This window comes from Lipophrys pholis, assembly GCF_963383615.2.
Source record: "Lipophrys pholis genome assembly, chromosome: 2".
Taxonomy (NCBI): domain Eukaryota; kingdom Metazoa; phylum Chordata; class Actinopteri; order Blenniiformes; family Blenniidae; genus Lipophrys; species Lipophrys pholis.
In genome coordinates, this window is record NC_137636.1 from 18,464,973 (window position 1) to 18,485,371 (window position 20,399).

At 40.2% G+C, this 20,399-nt stretch overlaps 1 protein-coding gene across 6 annotated transcripts; it reads right to left on the minus strand.

The window, feature by feature from the left end:
* Positions 1 to 250: 250 nt before the first annotated feature.
* fam120b (family with sequence similarity 120 member B) lies at positions 251 to 18,882 on the minus strand. Of its 6 annotated transcripts, none has more exons than XM_080458936.1 (16): positions 18,793 to 18,873; positions 18,319 to 18,456; positions 17,536 to 17,726; positions 17,106 to 17,239; positions 16,806 to 16,928; positions 16,451 to 16,642; positions 15,720 to 15,981; positions 15,428 to 15,611; positions 15,048 to 15,149; positions 14,464 to 14,636; positions 11,648 to 11,740; positions 7,464 to 7,673; positions 7,169 to 7,316; positions 2,804 to 2,911; positions 2,602 to 2,689; positions 251 to 2,524 (listed from the first exon to the last, which is right to left on the minus strand). In XM_080458936.1, exons 2-16 carry the CDS (start codon positions 18,452 to 18,454, stop codon positions 2,494 to 2,496), a joined length of 2,175 nt encoding a protein of 724 aa, XP_080315062.1. In that variant the 5' UTR covers positions 18,455 to 18,456; positions 18,793 to 18,873; the 3' UTR covers positions 251 to 2,493. The 6 variants fall into 6 exon arrangements, 4 of the variants coding, with proteins under 4 accessions (XP_080315062.1, XP_080315061.1, XP_080315063.1 ...); XR_013935175.1 differs by having other exon boundaries at positions 256 to 2,524; positions 7,191 to 7,316; XM_080458935.1 differs by having other exon boundaries at positions 2,602 to 2,911; positions 18,793 to 18,882.
* Between the last annotated feature and the right edge of the window lie 1,517 nt (positions 18,883 to 20,399).

Here is a 20,399-nt window from a genome sequence, read left to right on the forward strand (position 1 = left end):
CCGTCAACCTTTCAAAACTCATACAGATAGCGTGCTCAACACTGCTTGATTAAATACTATAACCTTAATGAAGGGTGAAAAGGACGAAATACTTCAGTCCACTTAATAAAATATAAATATATCCAACATTTTTGCTTGTTTTCTACAGATACACCACAGTAAAGATATTTCTTTCAGAGCGTTATATATTCATAAGATAAAATACCGAATGTTTCCTATCCTAAAGAATGTAATAACAGGAAACCAAAATGGAAGTGCAGCATTATTCAAAAAAATTTTATTTTTGAAATGACTTCACAAACATCTTTCCATAACCAGTGCATTGCTCATAATGAGACAGCTTCAGAACGCCCCATAATGGGATCATGGTTCGAGTCCCATGATCGCCGCAAAGGTCCAACAGCTTCAAATCATGTAATCAATAGATTCTCATGCACCATAACACTGCAATTTTTACTTTGTGATTAGGCATAACAGTCAAAAATATAAAAACAACATAGAAAAAACATGAAATTAGCTTTGAAAAAAAAAACCTTACATCATTGTTGTCATATAAAAAATTGTTGAGCTGATAAAACAAACATGGCTGTGGTACAGACTGGCTAAAAAACTGATTACTCACATTTTACAGCAATACTTTCAGGATTATTCTCCATCTTCCAATGCTCCTGCTCACGTTTTTCGTATAAACCAAAGATGTCATATTTAATGCCAAAAGAATTATTTTCTTCAGTCAAAGTCTTTCTTCGAAAAAGCCAACCAAATACCTTCAGCTGGTATAGATGAGAAGACTGAAACTGTGAGTGATGGCCGACAGGTCAGTGAAGCAAGTTTGTACGAGGTTGCTGCCCACTGAACTCCTAAATGTGCCCTGGTCAGTAGCTGGCCCCCGGTCCATCAGGATGGGTTAAATACAGAGGATACAAATTCATCCACACAGAGTCAGGGAGACACCAATTCATTTTAGAGAGCTTTTAGTCATATTGAATTTTTGGTTCGTGGCAGTCTGCAGGTTTTGTCATTGAAAATGTTGTCGAGTTTGTATGTGCCCCAACATGACCCTCCTAATGATTTCTAATAAAACTTAATAATGTTTTATCTATCAGTCATCTGGCCTGTTTCTCACACATCCTCTCATTATATGCTGCTTATTTCCACACAGACCATTCCAAGCTTTTTTTTTTTGATGGCACACAAAGTTGTGAAGATCAGCTCTGTCTAAGTCATATGTGGCCTCACCACCACTATATCAACAATCTGTTTCCATATGATGACTGGAGTACTCACATATTTCTTTTCTTGTATGCCTATAGGCAAACACACCTACACATACAGGAACACACATTCAGTGGATCTTTATCTGCATCCTTTTTCTCTCCGGGGGATTTTACAACGGCCGACGCGGTACAGGAAGACGGTCATACACTCCTCATCAACACAACACGCACTCAAACATGCGAGAGATTCTCACAGCTACTGTAAAGTGAAATGGTTTATGTCATCAATAACTGGAGAAACGAAGCACCGTTTGTGTTTCACGGAGCTGCAGTGATGTTTCAGATCTGCTTTTAGGGCCATTGATGTTTACTCCACGTCTCAGGATCCAGAGTTCACAAAACCTTCAGGGTTGAAAGTGTAAAGAAAGGATGTTCATCATTGCCTTTTTACTTCTGTCATCAGGAGGAAATGTTTACAGTGTCAAACCAGCATATTTGTTTGAATTTACAGGTCTGTCCTTAAATACCTCTTTCTTAAATGGAACAGAAAAACATTTAGCAAAAAACATACCACTGAGCACCAAAACACGCCAAATAATAATGACAATGGTAAATTACAAAACCAGAGGATAGATTTAAATATTTTTTCAATCGCAATCAAAGACAAAAAGGCAAACAAAAGTACAAATATAACAATCCTCCATTGCAGTCAACTGACCACAGAGTGTCTGTGTGGCCTAACCTTGTTATTGTTAGCATTTGATATTTGACACCAACCTCATTGTTTGTGGTTAAACCCATTCCTTTAAAAGGATTATGTCACTGGATACTCAGAGCTTTTAAGATCTTTGCCTTTTTTATTGTCAAAGATAAGAGATAAAAAGAGTCTTGAGGATTAACCACTGATCTGAGCAGAGGTTTGAAGTGGCTTCATGTGTGTTTGTTTGAAGAGATTTCCTTCATGTTAAGCATTAACACTCACAGAATAAGATGTCCTGAATTAAAGCAGACGCAGAGGACTTTAAAAGAGCATCCACAGAATTAGTGTGAAAAACGAGGTGAAGAAATTCAGGCTAATGCGGTAATTTAAATAGTGTATTCCTAATCTCTTCATTCTGCCTTCTCCCCATCCCCGTTATTCTACCAACAACATCCTTTCGACAAACAATTATCCAGTTTGTTCAGAGAGATTTGATTCCTCCTTTCAACAAGTCCTTCCCATCTCAGAGTCCTCCTCTTTAATCCTGGGCTCCACTCCTCTCGGTTTAGGGTTGAGTTATGTTCCTGGAGCAGGAGGCTGTGACCATCTGAGAGGAGAGGAGCGATTAGAGAGGAAAATACACTTTGAACTGTGGCAACATGTGATGCATCATGGGAGTGCTACCTGGGAGCAAGCTGGTATCTCCCTCTGTTGCTATACGGTCGACCTCTGGACTGTTGTTGGGGGCGAGTCATGTTCTGGGCTCCTCCATCTCGCCATTCAGGAGAAAACGAATCAAACTGTTGGCCTCCTGCTCCTCTGTGTCCTCCTCCTCCTCCCGTGTGTCCCCCACTCTCCCACAGTCGCTCTCTGTTTCCATACTCACTCCGGTCGCTTCTTTCCTCCCCTCTGTCCGTCCATCCTCTTCCCTGTCGGTGACCTCTCGCTGTCTCCCCTCTTCCCCTCCAACCTTCACCACCAACTGGAGACCAGCCTGAGGGTGGCACGCACAGACAAACGTTTGCTCGAAAGCACATCTTTATGATCATGTGCTTCTGATTGACATTGGAAGATGGAACTGAATTTCACAAAACCTCATCCCAATGAAACATTTAACTTCTTGTGCAGGTTACTGAATTCATATACTTGATTACAGTTAGTAGTTATCTCTTTAAACCTTGCTGGTTACTCAAACAAAACAACAAAACAGTTGCTTGGAAAAGTGACTTGAACATTACTTCTAAGTGTCTCTATTAATCGTCTGAACAGTGCACACGAATTACTGTGACACAACATCTGAGCAGTCAACACTGAGTGGGTCAGTCTGGTGGCTGATTCACTAATTAATCTCGGGTGAAGTTACATCAGTAAGTTTGAAGTGAAATGCCGGTGCACACATTTCATTTTGGTCTGTTAGATTTCATCAATCGCATTAAAAGTACAATATTTTTAACTACAGCAAAACACCCGTCATTACATTTATGAACTAATGGCAACGAGAAGGTGAAGCAGTAACAAAACTGCTGAGGCAAACTACCAACGTGCAGCCAGGGCTTATAAAGGGAAACTAGTGTTTGTTCAAAGAGTGAAACACATCACATGGAGGCTTGATAATGCCAGTTAACACTAAAGCTTAAGCAAACTATTGGGTCAGGGAGAAGGACAAAAACAAAAGGCAGCCACTTTGCGACTGTTATTATTGACTGACATTATTATTTAGAGTTGTAAATCTTTGAGCTTTAGGTTGAAACCTTCACACTTACAGTTGTTATGATGACTGTGGTAGAGGTTGCTGTGGGGGGTATTGTAAGTAAATTACATATAAATAAAACTCAAATGATTTGTTTGATAATTAACCTTAATTAAATTCAAACACGTTTCGATGAAAAAAACTGGTAAAAAGGCACTACACTACAGCCTGCTGCACCCCAAAAGCTATAATCAATGATTTAATCAATTATTCCTACTCGCCGCAAGAAGGAGCATTCATCAATTTCTGTGATATTCAGCTGCTTTAATACTGCTTCGAAGATATCTCACAGTGTTGTTTCTTACATGGTGTATGAAGTGCACAAACTGGTAGTAGCCTATGTTAGATTTGTGTCTGTTGATCCATTTCCCATCACCGCCTCAGACTGGACTTCAATATGAATAAGTTAATTCAAGTTTAAATAACATTTGTTTAAGGCTTTCTTAAAAGACAAGAGGGGTGGACAAGGATTGAAAAACCTAAACAAGCAAGTCCTGTTTACCTGGATAAAAATAAAAGCCACAAGAACATGCAAACTCCACACAGCAAAGCCCAATGGCCGGCAGGCTCAAAATCACAAACACAAATTGTGAGTTTTCCTCTAAAGTTTGTCCATGAATATGTTACAAATACTCATAAAACAAGAAACCTCACAGAGGACACTCATCATCATCACTAAATGATCTTCAAGTCTTGATTGTTCAAGAAAAAAAGCTGAATGGTTCTCGTGTTATGTAAGAGAAAAAAAGATGACGCCACTATACTAATTATACAAATGATTACCAGCTTAAATATAACTACAGTATACTTTCTACACAGCGGCTCGGCTTCCTCTCACATCTATTCAAGCGCTGAGATAAGCGTCTGATTCTCTCTAATGCAGCTTTGGCAAATGTGGCAGAATTTAGCAAAAGTACACAGTGCTCCAAATAAAACATTAAATGCAACTTTAGATTTTACCCAGAGGCCTGCAGGACTAAATCAGGCCACCATCTGAACGGCCGCTTCACTGCCAGAGTGTGAAAGTGCAGGAAAAAAGGCAGAAGCCACAAGCACCAAAACTTCTTGAAGGACTATGTTTGTGGTTGTTATGTCTTACGGAAAAGTTTCAGAGTACAACCAAAACAAGCATATAACTAAGAGAGAGAAAGAGAGAGAGAGAGAGATTACAGATCAGGGTAAATACATCATTTGTATGAGGGAATACGTCTTCATTTGAGGACAGAGTGGAAACAACATGCATCACTGCTTTCAGCCAGAATGAGTACCCCACGACAACCTGGAGCCAGAATAAAATTGAAGCTGTTTTTATTAACTTTTTGTCTTTTGGACAGGAATAAACTAAAGAGATGTGGGAGAGCAGCTACACTGGATTCCCTGTCGAAGTGTAATTGCGAGGGCAGGCGAGCGGGCAGAGGAGATATTTGCTGAGGAGACTAAACATCAGGCCTGATTCCAAACAAAAACCAAACCGGGCCCTCCAAGACACCACATAGCGCCACCACTACTCTCACACGCGCGCGCGCGCGCGCACACACACACACACACACACACACACAAGCGCGCACACACACACAGACACACACACACACAGAGACACACACACACACACACACACACACACACACACACACACACACACACACACACACACACACACACACACACACACACACACACACACACACACACACGTACAAACACACTTCATTCACCCACAGCTCTGTAGTAATGATTGGTGTCTGCGTCTGGCAGAAATGAAACACTGAGGTATAAAGAGTGTACAGCCTTCCATCTATAAACCAGAAACATCCTCATGAGACCCACAGGGGTTGACTTGGGCAAATAGGAGACAGTTTGGCGCAATTTGGAGACTCTGAGCCAACCCGGCACGCAGAGAAATGGGCGCAAAAGGTTTATAAGTCACAGGAAGGAACAGAAAGTACAGGTTCCCGTTTCATGAGATACTGCTGAGTCAGGACTCAGGAGTCAGGACTGAGTCTGCAAACAACAGATGAGTCCTGTATGATCAGATCATTCCATTTTATTGAGGAACATCATATGGAAAAGAGGTCAAACGAACACTGAAACAAATATCCATGTAAAAGATAAATATTTCCTTTGGGTTGAGTAGCTTGAAATGTTTTTGAAGAGTACAAAGCATTCAAATGCATTAGATGCAAGAGAACTCCTGTGTAGGAGAGAGGGCAAAGAAAAGAGTGACAGAGTGAAAGAGTGGGGAGCGACTGAGAGGAAGGGGAGTAGAGTTTGGGGGGAGACAGACAACAGGAGTCTGTAATCAGTCTTGTTGTGTGTCTTAAAATAGAGCTCTCCCAGCCTATAAACAGAAACCTACTATTACCAGTGCACTGACAAAGCAAGTCTACGATCCAGGCGTGCATGTGAGCATGAGTGTGTGCACAGGCCACAGCACACATGGAGCTCGTTACAGCACGGCCCTATGGGTAATGTGGTTCTGGAGGGGCTCAAAAAACTACAACCACAGATCAACTGTCAGATTAAAATGATGTTTCCTCGTTTTGGCTCCAGGAATATTTTTCCTCGGCTTTTCATGTGCGCTTCAGTGTGTTTCTACCACCCAGATCACTGGAGGTCTCCGGTTGTCTGAGATGAACTCAAAATCCATAAATCAAATGAGTGAGGCAATAAAAAATAAAAAATAATAGCGACATCGTGGCAAGGAGTGTGCAATGTTTTTTGTTTTGCCATTCATTTGACAGTTTACACAGCAGATAAAGAGAGACAACCCAAAGGTCTGACATTCAACAAATGTAGCCTGGCAGTGCATCGACGACACTGTGGTCAACCGGTGTTCATCTCAGCCAAGAAGTTACCATAGCAGCCTACAAACACCAAAACATTTCTTATTTCAGGTCAGAAGAATCTTTTTTCTCTTTCTGACCCTTGTTTAACCAGGATGGTCTCAAGATCAAAACGCTTTTTTTCCAGAAAGTCCTGGCCAAAATGACAGCGTAGTTACACAGTAAAATAACATCAACAGAATGAACGCTGTGTGAGAAAAGTAGGACATTAAAAAGGAAAACAAATTGTTTTTGAAACAGCTATGTCACCAAATCCAACATATCTATAAAAAAAAAAAAAAAGAAGTAGAGTTGATCAATTCAATCCTTCAGTATGGATTTCACTATCTATGATTTTGTTAAAATCAAAATAAAATTGAACTCATGCTAAATGAATTTGAAAATGCCGAAAATCTAATTTGCCACTGTTTTACAATCCTAATGTTTTGAAAGATATCTTGCTAGTTATCTTATATTGAGATTTCTTTTACTTACAAACCATTTCCAGACTAAACATTGTTCACAGGGGCCACACAATGGTGAAGTGGTTTGCACTCACGCACCCTGGCTCAATTACTGTGTGGAAATTGGACGTTCCTGCATGCATAGGCTTTCTGCCTTCAAACATTGTGACATGGGACCAGTTCCAGCCACAAATGACCCCGAGACTGAATCGCACCTGTGTGTCGGTCTCTTCTTACATCTACTGGTGTGGTGTTAGGACTTGGTGGCGACACTTTGGGTCTGGACTGCAGGACTCTGCCTCTCTTCATGCAAGTTTCTGCAAGTTTCTCCCTCAACTGCAGAAACAGGGACAAGCAGGAAGGCTGGGGAGAGAAATAAGCAAAAGCAAAATTAGACTGTTCACATGGATGTCTCCCCACGCATGCATGCACGCACGCACGCACACACACACACACACACACACACACACACACACTAATTCCCCTTTTTGTTGTGGCACCCTCACTCACATCACTGTCTACCAGAAGCTCTGGTTTCTCTGTACCGCTGTGTGCCAGCAGGTACTTTGAGTGGAACAGCCGTCCATCGAAGCTGTGCCAGGGCATCAGGGCAGCACTGGGCAGCGGGCAGCCACTGGCACTGTTAGCCCCCAGCAGGTGGCTCAGTCCTCGGACATACAGCGATCCCAGCTGCACGGCACGACTGCAGAGGAATGGCAGCTGGGAAAGAAAAGCGAGGTCTCTTGTTACGATTGGATGGGACAAATTCATTACTATTAACTTTTATTCTGCTGTGTCATTTGTCATGAGACTCAGTGACAGGTAACACAAAGTGTGTTGCCTGTCACCGAGTCTCATGAAAAGAATAACACCCAACAGCAGCATTTGTTAAAACGTTTTTTAACCAACTGGTACTAATCTAACGTCCGGATCAAAAGATGCCTCCAGAAAATTGCAATCTTGCAACTACAATAACAAGCAATATTTTCAGGGCACAAACATCCTCATATTTAAACCAGATGTTGTTATAGTCTCAACTGTAACATCAAGAGGTAACAACAACAAAAAACACGTTTTTTTTATCATCATCAAAACGCTCATTAGCATAACTAATTTGAGGACGTATATTTTCATTAAACTGTCAAAAATGAAAATTTTTAAGAAGCTTGAACACAAAATCAAGTTTTTTCAACATCAATAATCAAAAACAAGGCAAGGATATTCTGGAGGGCCTTTTCACTGAGAATTGTTTGAAACATCAATACCAACTTCAAGCTACACACTATGAAATATCCTCCTCCACTGCAAACATATTTGAAAGTGTTGCTGTTGTTAGGAGCCATCTGTTCCTTTAATATCAGCACCCTGAACAAATTCTGGATCATTCATCTCACAGTTGCTAAAGCAATTGCTGTTTCTCAACCCCATTTGCAAATCTTATCCGCACATCCCTTCACACGTAAATCACACAATCAAATGCAATTCAGACCACCCACGTCACTGTTACTGTGCTCTGTCTCACTGATAAACGACACTGACGTATCTCACTATTTTTCAAGTTATCTGTTGCTAAAAGTCTCGTCTCGGTCGTGAAACTCCCTGGTGAGACTCACTGAAGGCTTTTAATCTAAAAGTAAATTGTGCCATTGAAAACATCTCTCATCTTTATTATTCATGAGTCAAAAAAGACAATTATATCAAATACATTTTAATGCAGGTGGTTGAGGAAGGTGAAGAAGAAGTGCAAAGGAAGTTGACTGTAGCACTGAGTGTGTGTGTGTGCTTGGAATGTCGGACAGCTCGGTTTGAAGTCGTATAGAAATATCCTGAAGTCAAAATTAGCCAAAAATATTGGCATAATGTGTAAAATCCTATCAGTATTAGATCAAAATTCACTGAACTTATTATATAACTCCCTCATTCTTCCATATCAGAGTTATGGTGTGGAAATATTGTCGACCTTAATACACTAGCTGCAATGTATAAGGCACATAATCATAACCTTTCACCTCATATCCAGAATGTTATTCGAACAGAGTGAGTCGATATAGCCTCAGGGGTACTGGTTTTTTTTGTGTCAACTACACTTAATATTCCTTCCAAATGTGTCAAATATACTCTGAAATCCTTCACACTAATAATGCTGAAAAAATTTGCCGTAGACAAGTTGTCCGGGGTTGCAGTTTTGTGGACGAGCTGTCCGTTCACCATGTGCTTGTGTGTGTGTGTGTGTCTCCCCTCACCTGTCCTCTGGCAGATAACACTGATAACAGTGATTACATGTTCTCTCTCTCTCTCTCTCTCTCTCTCTCTCTCTCTCTCTCTCGCACGCACGCACGCACGCACGCACGCACGCACGCACGCACGCACGCACGCACACACACACAAAAAACAATCACACGCACAAAAAAACAGCCCTACCTGCCACCTGCTGCCAGTCAAACACAGCATCACCTTCTTCTAACAACAATGAGCCAAACAAAAGCCTGGAGGTGCACAAACAGTAACACGAAAAGAAAGAGCCAAGCCACAGGAAGAAAGAGAGAGAAAACAAGGAGGCGAACATGAGATCGCACAAAAGAAGAGCGACAAAAAGTGTGTTTGTGTGTGTCCCGTGGGGTGGAGTGTGCATGGTGTAAATAGCTCCATGTGGTGAGCGTCAGCCAGGACAGACAGGCGACTGTCGCCAGCATGCTCTCTTGAGTCCCTCACACACACACACACACACACACACACACACACACACACACACACACACACACACACACACACACACACACACACACACACACACACACACACACACACACTCCCATGGGGTGGAATGTTGCAACCAAACTGATGGATCCCAAGACCTACCCACAACCCCTTTCCCCTAAACACAACCAAACAGCGTGACTCATTTTGTTTGATGGTTGGACACACACATTCTTCAGCAATAAATGAACATTTTAATTTTATAAAAAGCTGTGTCTTTTACGGTTTATTGTAAGGAAGACATTGAAGCCAATGTTCAGTTTGAACATTGATGTGTTCAGTGGAGGCTCTGTAAACGGTGCACTCACAAACAGATGTGAACATGCTAATTGGTACCACACACAGAAGTCCATATCTAAACCTTGTGCTGTGAATTCAGTGCACTGGGATATCACTAGAGCATGTTTTTTTGTTAATGCATACACTTGTCATGCAGTTCACCCTGATCATAGAGCTCTGTATCTCTCCAAGACAGCATATTCAAACCAACACCCAGTCGTAATTATTGTGAAAGGAACAAACGAACAGCACAAATACAAATTACTTGACATAAGTATGGTAATTAAGCAGTAAACATAAATGGCGCTACAAAACGTAGCCCAGCTAACTCTCTGACGCTGACTTTAATCACACGGCAAATCATGTTTATCGTTCAAATCTGATTTTCACATTTGTTGCATAGTTATAGATATTATGATTAAAATGTGGCTGCCATCAGACTCAATTGTAAACAGTTTACAGTCCTGAAGTGACCCACATTCTCTGAGTTCAAAGAAGTACTGTAAACATGGATGCTACACATGTTGGCACATGTATATCAATAATTAAATTTGTTGTTCAATTAAAGCCAACAAAAGTCTGAGAAAATGAGGAATTGCTGCTGCTTCTGTACAGGACTATGTGTGAATGCAGAGTTATGACTATTGTTTAAATGTGATCCAGCCACAATGTGCCTGCTTTGGGACAGAATTGTGACGTCTCCTAACCATAACCCTAAATTGGATTAAATTAACTATGACCTTTCAGACTGAAGTCACTTTTAAAAACATCAGATTTTATCTAATAAACGAACAGACATGAAAATAGCCAGAGTCTGATCAGTCATAAAAACAAACAAAATCACATAAAGGCAAAATGTTGGATTTCCCCCTTTTCCTGCAGCGTGAACAAAGCTTGAGGGACATGAGAAGAGCTCAATGGCAACTGTGAGATTGGCGATTACCGCAACAAGTTTAGAGCAAAAGTGTTGATCTGTCAATTTCTGCTAATCTGTCAAATCTGTTAATTTCAGGGTTCAAAAACCTTTGAATGTCATTTGAGGTTGTGCAGACTAAAAAGTTGTCACTAATGATCTTTTATTTGTTTATTTGATGTTATATTGTCTAAAAATCCTCAATGATAATTTTTTGTTTATGGAGCACCTCTCATTTGAGTGCAACTCAAAGTGCTTTTGGACCAAACAAAACAAAATTGTGAAAAGGGTTTTCAATTTCAATTTCAATTTCAATTTCAGACAGTGTTTTACATTTTCAACAGCAGAATTTAGAATAAAAATGAATAATTTAAGCATGTGTATGTTTCACTGCATAATCTGTGTAATGAAAGGTTTGTTTTTAGTTGTTTTGTTTTCTAGAACAGTCTGTCGACAAACAGCTTTTTTGTTTTCACTCCACTTTGTCTTCCAAGATCTTTTAATGGAAACATATTCAGAGCTGTGTTTACCACACAGGCAACTTTGTTTACAGCAGACGTCAGGAGACATTGTCTTCTTGCAGCAGAAAGCACATCATTGTTTGGCTTCATGGTGACAAAATGTGAAGGTGAAAATCTTGAGGTTTTCTTTTCTTTTTTCTTTTCACTAACTCAAAATCAAAAGCAAGAGGCTTTGCTGAGAGAGAGAGAGAGAGAGAGAGAGTGTGTGTGTAGCTGTGACGCACCTCAATCTGCTGAAGCTCCTGAGAGGTTTTTAGCCTCAGACACACAGCCTGACTCAGGTAAGCATCCGCGTCCTCTTGAGACAAAGTCTGCACCTGAGAACAAACACACAGGAAAGGCAGTGATTACCAAACTCTATCACATCCCAGATTGTCCTCTCTCTCTCCCCGGGTTAGTTTGTTGTGTCTGCTCACTGCAACAATTCAACACAAAACGAAACAATGCCGACTGCAGTAACAGGGCTGCCCAGCAGTGTGTACAAAACAAATAAACCCTGAAGTTGTTTAAATAGAAGAGGGAGAAGCGAATGTGAATGCAGCAGGGTTCAGACAACAGCTACTATTGTTTGTCAAGCTGTCTGCTCATCTTTACTTATCCACTCGTCTAAAGGTCCATCTAACAAACTGCTCTCCTGTCTGTCTGCGGGCCCTTCATTTCCATTTTAATCACTGACTGCTGGTGACCGTCTGCCCGCTTGACCCAAAATCTGCATCTGTCTGGAAAGTTAACAGTCGACCTTTGTGTCTTCAGACATTCGACTCTGTCTGTCTGAGTTGGTTAAGTTATGTGAAAAGGTGACAAGTTAATTTACTACTCAAATGATTATTTGACCGAGCTTTAGCAACCACAGTTGTGCCATGGTGAATTCTGCTGCATCGACAGAGGGGTCGCTGTGGCTCACGTGGTAAAGACGTCCTCTAATTGCAAGATGATAATTTGAGTCCCATCTCTGCCTGTCCAAGAGCAGGAGACATCGGAGAAGAACCTTACATGACAGCTATGTCACCATCGATTTGTATAAATGATCAAAGACGCTCCTAAACGACTGACGTGACGAAAGCCCACGACTGTGAGAAGCTGATTCAGTATCTAGAAGAAAGGTGAATTGTTGTTTGTTAATTCTCTGAGAGAAAGTTTTTGGGCTGTTTTGGGTTTGCCGCAGAGGGCCATGTGTTTTCACACTGGACGCCTTTCCTTGTAAACCCGGAGCAGTTGGAGGTTGATACTCACAGCAGTGACCAGTCGGCAACTTGGATTCGAAACAGTGAACGTCCAATTACAAGTTTATTTCCCAGCCCTTTTTCTAAACTATTTACTAGAGACATATTCAAAATAACATGCTCCATGCCTCACAGTATCACAACATAAAATAGATCCTTTGTCATTTTCCATTTCTGTATATCAAATCATACAACAAACGAAAACCAACAAATGTAATGGTAAGCAGGATTTCTTTGGGCATTTTAGCAATTTGCTTGCAGGATTCAACAATCTGAACAGACTGAGAGAATGAGAAGAGAACCTGAGGTGGTCAAGATGATTGCAAATGAGTATCCCTACAGTCTATGTTTGTTGACTACTGTTGAACCAATTATGAACTCATCCTAACAAAACTAAACACAATCATTCCTGGATTTAGGTGAACACACATTGATAAAAGCCGTTTCAACACAATATACATTCATGTGCCAGTTTATCTTTCTTAAGTCTGAAAAAATTTTATCATTTAAGATGGTTAACAACAGCATATATCTGGTTAAAGCAATGACTGTCTAATTTTTGTTTTGCTTCTTCAATGTGACGCATGCACCTTTATCCGAGTGATGCGATCACGTGATCCCTGTTGTGTTAAAGCTCAATCAGATGACGACAGTGCAGAATCTGCACAGCAAAGATTTCTTTCATTTGCTTTGAAAAGTTGTCGCAAGGTATTACATCAGGATCACAAACAGCTCAACTCCAAAAAGTTAGAAATCTATACCCCAAATAAGGACTTAACGGTACACAGGTGAGTGAATACTTTCTCTCTTGAGATATTTAAACCCTGTGGCTGGTAATCAGCCATGTTGTTGATGTAAAGGCCGTAGTAACAAAGAATGGTGTCTGTGGATAAACCGGGTGCTCAGCGGGTGACAGCGGTCACCATCAAGCCAGAACAAAACAACTGAGAGCGGAGCGTCAGCAACTGATGTTTGACTTCACATGACATGTCAACAGAGGAGCAGAATCACTGACGTGTACTTGTAAAAGACTTAAATCCCAAATCAAAAGGTGACTCAGTTGTTCAAATGTCACTGAAGATATTTGGTTTTTCATGTTCTGTTTACATGAATCACCTGGTTTGGCTTTACTACATGTTCATTCACCAGCTTAGAATCTAAATGGAGCTTAAGCAAAACATGCAACCTAACCAGAAGCATCCAAGAGTGAATACATCCTCATATCAATAGTATTGATCATTAAGTATGTTTTTTTATTAACAGTCACCTAAGTTTTCTGGTTGTTTTGTAATTGATGGAATTGCATGAAGCAATTTAGAGATTTTCTGTTTTACTTTCCTTAGAAGATTATATGTAAAACAAGAGTACCATCCTTTTCTCGGACAATATATTAAAACCTCTTACGACTCAAATGATTGATTTTGGTTTCATATGACAGTAGAATATTTTAATTTGTGCAAAGAGTGAGAGCATTTCGGATACTTTTTATGCAACAGCTTAATGATTTAATATATAGCTGCTTTTCAGTATTACTGTGGTTTTGAGAGAACTGAGGAGCCCATGTGACACATGTGCGACACACTGGTGTATCCCGTCTGTATTTTGACAGTTGTGCTGTGATCGACCGTAATGATGAGTACACAGTTTATGTTCTAATCTTCTGCCTACTTGAATTTCTTAGCTACCAGAAACTTATAGGTTATAGGTATACAAAGTACAAATGTCAAAACTTGTCTGTGGATCTGAATACAAGGATTAAACAAAATTACCTGACTAGCCTCATTTCCTGTTAACTATCAACTGAGAAAGATATTTACCTGCAGGATGATATATGTCACCAGGCAGAGAGCTGCCAGCAGAGAGTCTTCAACAACTCCATACAAGTTGAACAACTCCATGCAGTCAAATATTGAAAGGAAAGCAGTCAAGCGGAGAGCAGAAACCTCCGGACCACTGCTAAACCATAACAGGTCCAGACTGGGTTGATCACCTACACGTTCCGATGAAAGGAAAAAAATTGATTAAAAATTTTTGTGCAAAAAAACTAATGCCCCGAGTGCATTAAGCATACTCAGAAATCATGACAGAAAGTAATTTTAATGGCCCGTGCTGTCTGAATGGTTCATTTACAGCTAATTTCATTACAGAGAAAACATCATTCATTGGAAACCTGACCAGTGTTGAACGACATGACTTGTTCTGTGTTGGCACAAGACGTACTGGCAGTGTATCCATCATCATCCTATTGGAATTGATCAGCAGAGCCAAGCATAAAAGTTTCATCTGATTTCTAAACTTGTGTTCGGCTTTGTAGAAGGATATGTGTACTTAACTAAACTCAAATCAGATTGCGTTTCATTACACATTTCTTTACAGTGAGTTCATAGAGAAACTACTTTACATGGGAGGCAGACAGGGACCGGATGGACCACTTCAGGTTCTTTCAAATGATTTCCAGGGAAGACAAACCATTCCTTGATTGTTGGACAGTCGACAGATTGGCCTGAAAAAACCCACAAAAAACATCACATTTTTATAGGATCAACTTCCTACAAAATACATAAAAGCATTGTCATTATTTTCAACTGAACAAAGATAATAACTGCCATTTTTCCTCAAGATCTATCTGAAACACTTTCATTCAGTACAAGCACAAAGAATTGTTAGTTTCACTTAAGAGTGTATTATTGCTTTAATCAGACAGGTGTTTCTCCACATGTATGCTCGTGTTCTGTACATGATTACATGTGTGGATAACTCTCCGTGTGTTGATTGTCTCACCGTCTTGCCCGAGCAGCAGCAGCAGGCCGTAGATACGCTGTCTGCAGGGCTTATAGACGAGGGCCTGAGGATGCATTTCACCATCCTCTTCATCCTCCAGAGTGTTGCTACATTCAGTGACTCCCTCACATACAACACTGTAAAGCATAAAACCCTCTGCCGCCACATGCTTCTCTCTACATGCCTGTGGAAAACCACACCGTAAAAAATATTTAGCCATTCTGGATTTTGGTGTACTGAAAACTGCAGTGAGTTTGTCAGGATAAATACACACGCATGATAAAGTACACACCTTTAATATTTCTGGACTAACGTGTTTTTCAAAGGCGGATGAAGATGCAGTAAGGCCATCCAGCTCAGGAGACCTCGGTTCAGACAAACAGTAGGAGCAGATTCCCTTCTTCAGTAAGTCTCTTTGATGAGCCGACAGAGCGAGAGACTGTGGGACGACATCAGTTTCCTCCTCTTTGCTGCACAAACGGCTCACAAGCTGGGACACGGCGTACACCACCTGCCCCTGAGGCGCACAAGAGTGTGGTGCTGGATTTTTTTCCCTGAAAATAGTAAAATTAATACATTTAATCATGTTTGCTCACATCCAGAATAAAAGCTCTGCATTTCTTGGAAAATAAATGTCAAAAATGTTGGTTTGATACTCCATTACTACACCATTTATCATAGTCTGATTTGGGACATCAAGGACAAAGTAAATGTGTGAGATTTTGGCAATGATGTAATTTTCAGGTACAGCAACATAGGTTACCATGTAACCTGATGTATGATTGTCATGGCTGGTAGTAACAGCTTCAGTCAAGAGTTTACAAAACTTCAAATAATACTGAAATCAGTTTATGTTCAGATTCAGTTAACTTGTAGAATTCTAATTTTTGATTAAATATCTTAGTAGATGCAGATGAATGAGAGAGGTGGGAGTGACAGGGAGAATGGACCAGTAACTTAGAGGAGGAAGTTTCAAAGTGAAGATGCTGCCAGAGCAAAATCCCAACGTAAAATGACACATACCTGTATGCTTCAATTGCATTGTTTCTGATATGTTGCATCTTCTCCTCTGACACTACATCATTACCCAGTAGGCAGGCAAGCAGAGGTAACTGGGTAATGGTCAGTCCAATGTTTTGGCAGAGTTTGTGTCGGTTGTACATGACAGTGGTAAGGTTCTTCATCCACAGCTTACCCACAGAGAAGTATGGGGCACTTCAAGAAAGAAATAAAACTAGCTCTTTACAGCAGTCTGTCAACATTTTCTATTACTATCAACAACTTAGTGTGGAAATCTATAGTAAAAATCAGGATATGTCACTCAGCCCAGGTTTGTCAGAATTGAGTCCAAAAGTACAGCAAGATAATCTTTGTAAACCTGTCATATATGATGAAGTCTGAGTCTTGTCCCAGGATGCCAATACAGTTGTTCTGACGTGCGTAGTTAGCAATCTCATAGTCAGCTTCTTGCACTGAGCAAAATACCTCCTGTTTCAAAGACCTGTAAATAACATAAAATGATTAGCCAATCAAACCAATGTGAGAAAAATGACTCAAGTTCTAACTCCATAAACATGAACATGCATTATTTAAGTTGCATTTGGTGCTATATAAATGGTCCTTTATAAATTAAGCTGAATTGATTTAATACATGTCATTCAGGCAAATAAATGTCAACCTCAGAGCAAACGGTGTAAACGTTGCCAGTCCAGAGGGCAGACAGAAATTCTGTCCACCAGGTTGCTCTCCATATTTTTTGATGTGGCAAAATATTTTGGAAATGTCCCCGTTCACTCTGTGCCTCCTCTTCACCTGCAGTGCCAGAAAAGATTAGGTTTGTTAGTAGAGAGTAAGTAGAGAAACATAAATTTACATGACATTAATGCAAATATAGATCAGTGTGGCCTATGAAATTGTGAGACCTAATTATCTTCTGTGGATATTAAGTAGGAATCTCCCACTGCAGGTGAAACCAACCAGGATGCATGAATGTACTTAAGGGAATTACTCTGTCATAACAGAGATGTCTGAACTGCCAGGTTCTAGGAGACACAATATCAGTACTTGAATTGTTGTATTAGACACATCTAAATTGTTTCTGTTCTCACCCACACAGCTCTTTTCTTTTCTTCCACAACTCCATCAAAGAAAAAGACCAGTCTGATGCCTGCAGATGTAAATGCCTCCACCCATCTCTTCAGGACATCTACATATTCCTTCCACTGGCCACCACAGATCCAGTCTTTACATGAGTACCAGTGGCGTAGGCAGGCCATGCCGTCCACAACAAGTGTAGGACCTTCATGAGCGTGAAAGACAAATGTGGCAGTTTATTTGCAGTTCATTTCCTCAGTGTGTCAGTATTTGATTCTGCAATTTCTGAAATGAGCAAGCATTTAGATATTTCTTATTTGTTGTAGCCATTTGAAATAATCTTACTCTTAAGTGCTGCGTAAGAGACTACAAAGTGGTAAATGATAAAACAGGGGACTAAAATGTCACATCAGTATTGTGATTCTCAAAAGATTTTATTCATTCAAGACTCCTATCCTTCATCCTAACTACAGTATACTGTGTCATACATCATTTGAGATTTTCTTTTGGGGGGGGGGGGTTAAGTTATTACATACACAAAATAGAGAACTATTTTCAAAGTGTTGTATCTTGTGATTTCAGCAGTGGAAGAGGCTTAAGTTTGTTATTATTAAGGAGCACATACCAATAGAAGCAAAATGTTAATGTAAGTACCAATATTCTTTATTCCAACCCAGTCTGCTTATACTTTAGGGAATTGTGATAATATTGCTGCAATTCATATTATAGATGCACACTGTGTGAGACAGGAGTGTTTTATCACAGTTTTGATGGCTGGTTGCAAAAACAAACTTAACCTGTGTTGTGAGCTGTGGATGAGGAGTCTCCCTGGATTTTGGCAGCATGATCTCTGGCCACCTGTCTCAGGTTTACTGTCTCACAGGCCTCCGGACAGCACTGGTCCATGAAACACTGAAGACCTTTCACTCCCATTTCTCAGAAACACGGACAGAAAAAAAGAAATTTTCTCTGATTAAACGTACGAGGTTATTCAGTAAATGTGTGCAATTATTATCACGTATTGGCTCAACGCTGTGACCTGAGTCACTGTAACAGCCACATTGTGAAGAGAAACTGTTTTAATGTTCACATCATCTTGGTTTGTTTAATGATTCAATGCTAACAGCTAGCTTAGCTTCTCGCCGCTGGACAATTGTGATGACACGCAGCCGCGATCTCCGTCATAACAAACAAAAAACGTAATTATGCACACTGGAGTCACACTAGAGTCTCTGCCCTGCTATGGGGCTCCACATGAGGGTAGAACTTACTTTAAACCCTCATAAGATCACCGTCTGTGCGCGCATCAGTAACTAAGTGGGAATGCAAAACACTTCCTGTGTTTTGCCTGTGACGTCATCGCGTATCAAAACAAAGTGCACGGACGGGCGCGTGGATCCCAACAGGACGAGGTGGTTCTATTTATTTTCAATTCTCCCATTCAATTTCAGTCAGTACTGGAATTTCTTTACAAGACAAGCATCCCAAAGTCATGAACAATTTGCTCGCAACCCAAGGATATGATAGTATGATAGATATGATAGAAAAAAGGACTTGCAAGAAGGCAAATGCAGTTGATTATAATCAAGTTTGGAAATACACAATGGTCCTTGTGTTTTACCAAACTTGCAGTTATTGCCATCGTTTCTCAAATTTGCAATTTGACGCCACATTGAATATAATAGACTAATTTACTGTTCATACAATGCTCATCCTTGTGCATTTGCCCCAACTTTTACTTGTCCCAGTAAACTTATATATTAATAATTATTGATTTATTTTTTCACAAAATACTTGGAATTAAAACTGACATATTTATGAAGTGTAGTAAGTCGGGCAGTATCAAAAAAACATTTGATATAAATACATCCAGGGTTGACTTTAATGTCATAATAAAATATTTATTTCTTTATGGAACACTGTCCATGTCAGACAAGAAAAAGTTTTTTTGTTTTTTTAAATGCATGTTTTTGGATGAAGCAGACATTCCAAATACTTGTGATGATCGAAAAAATGTACCAATAAAATGAAATATGATACATGGTGAAAATGTGAAAACCTGCATATTATCTTAGAGATGAAATGTTTAAGGTCACTGTGATTAAAAATAACATCCTGAAGTGTCATGAATGACAATAAGCCATTGTGAGTTTAGTGGGCTCAGTCCTCCTCATAATACCTCTCCAGGCTGGGATCAGAGACCGGCTAATTGCTCTCCTGCAGAATGGGGGCTCCTTTCTGGAGTCACAAACTATTAGGTGTACGTCCTCAACACAAAGCACCCCCGTCCTCTACACTCTATTGTCTGAGCAGAGCAAGAATAAAGAAAGCGACATATGCTGGCTGTCAGTCCAGCTGTCAGCATCTGTCGTTCCTAAGCCAGATGCTCTGTGGACTGAGAGGACAATCCACCCCTTCCAATCAACTGATCCTCAAGGAAGGAGGAGCTAGTTGTAAATCTGCCCACCATGATTTTCAATGACCTTCTTAAGAGTTATGACCACTAGATTTGCAGAAACGTTGCTGTTGCTTTGATATCACTCACAATGGGGCCCTTTAGATTTTGAGCGTCTCCGGCAAAAGCACCTGTTGCTAAAAGTGGCCTTAAGAATATGTTTCACAGTGTATGCCTTCAGATCCTGTTGCTTGAGATTAATTGAAAAATGATATTGCCACTAATTCAGATATGCATGCGTATATATGACTTTCTATTAGGTTTAATAGTTCACTGAACAATGTTTGATGCTATGAACACCTTTACTCTGCTAGTTGGTATACATTTTTTGTGGTGCTCATCCAAGAATTGAATAAATGCAGAAAGGTATTTACAGATGCAAATATGGAAGATAAGCAAATACAGTATATAAAAGTTGATTAA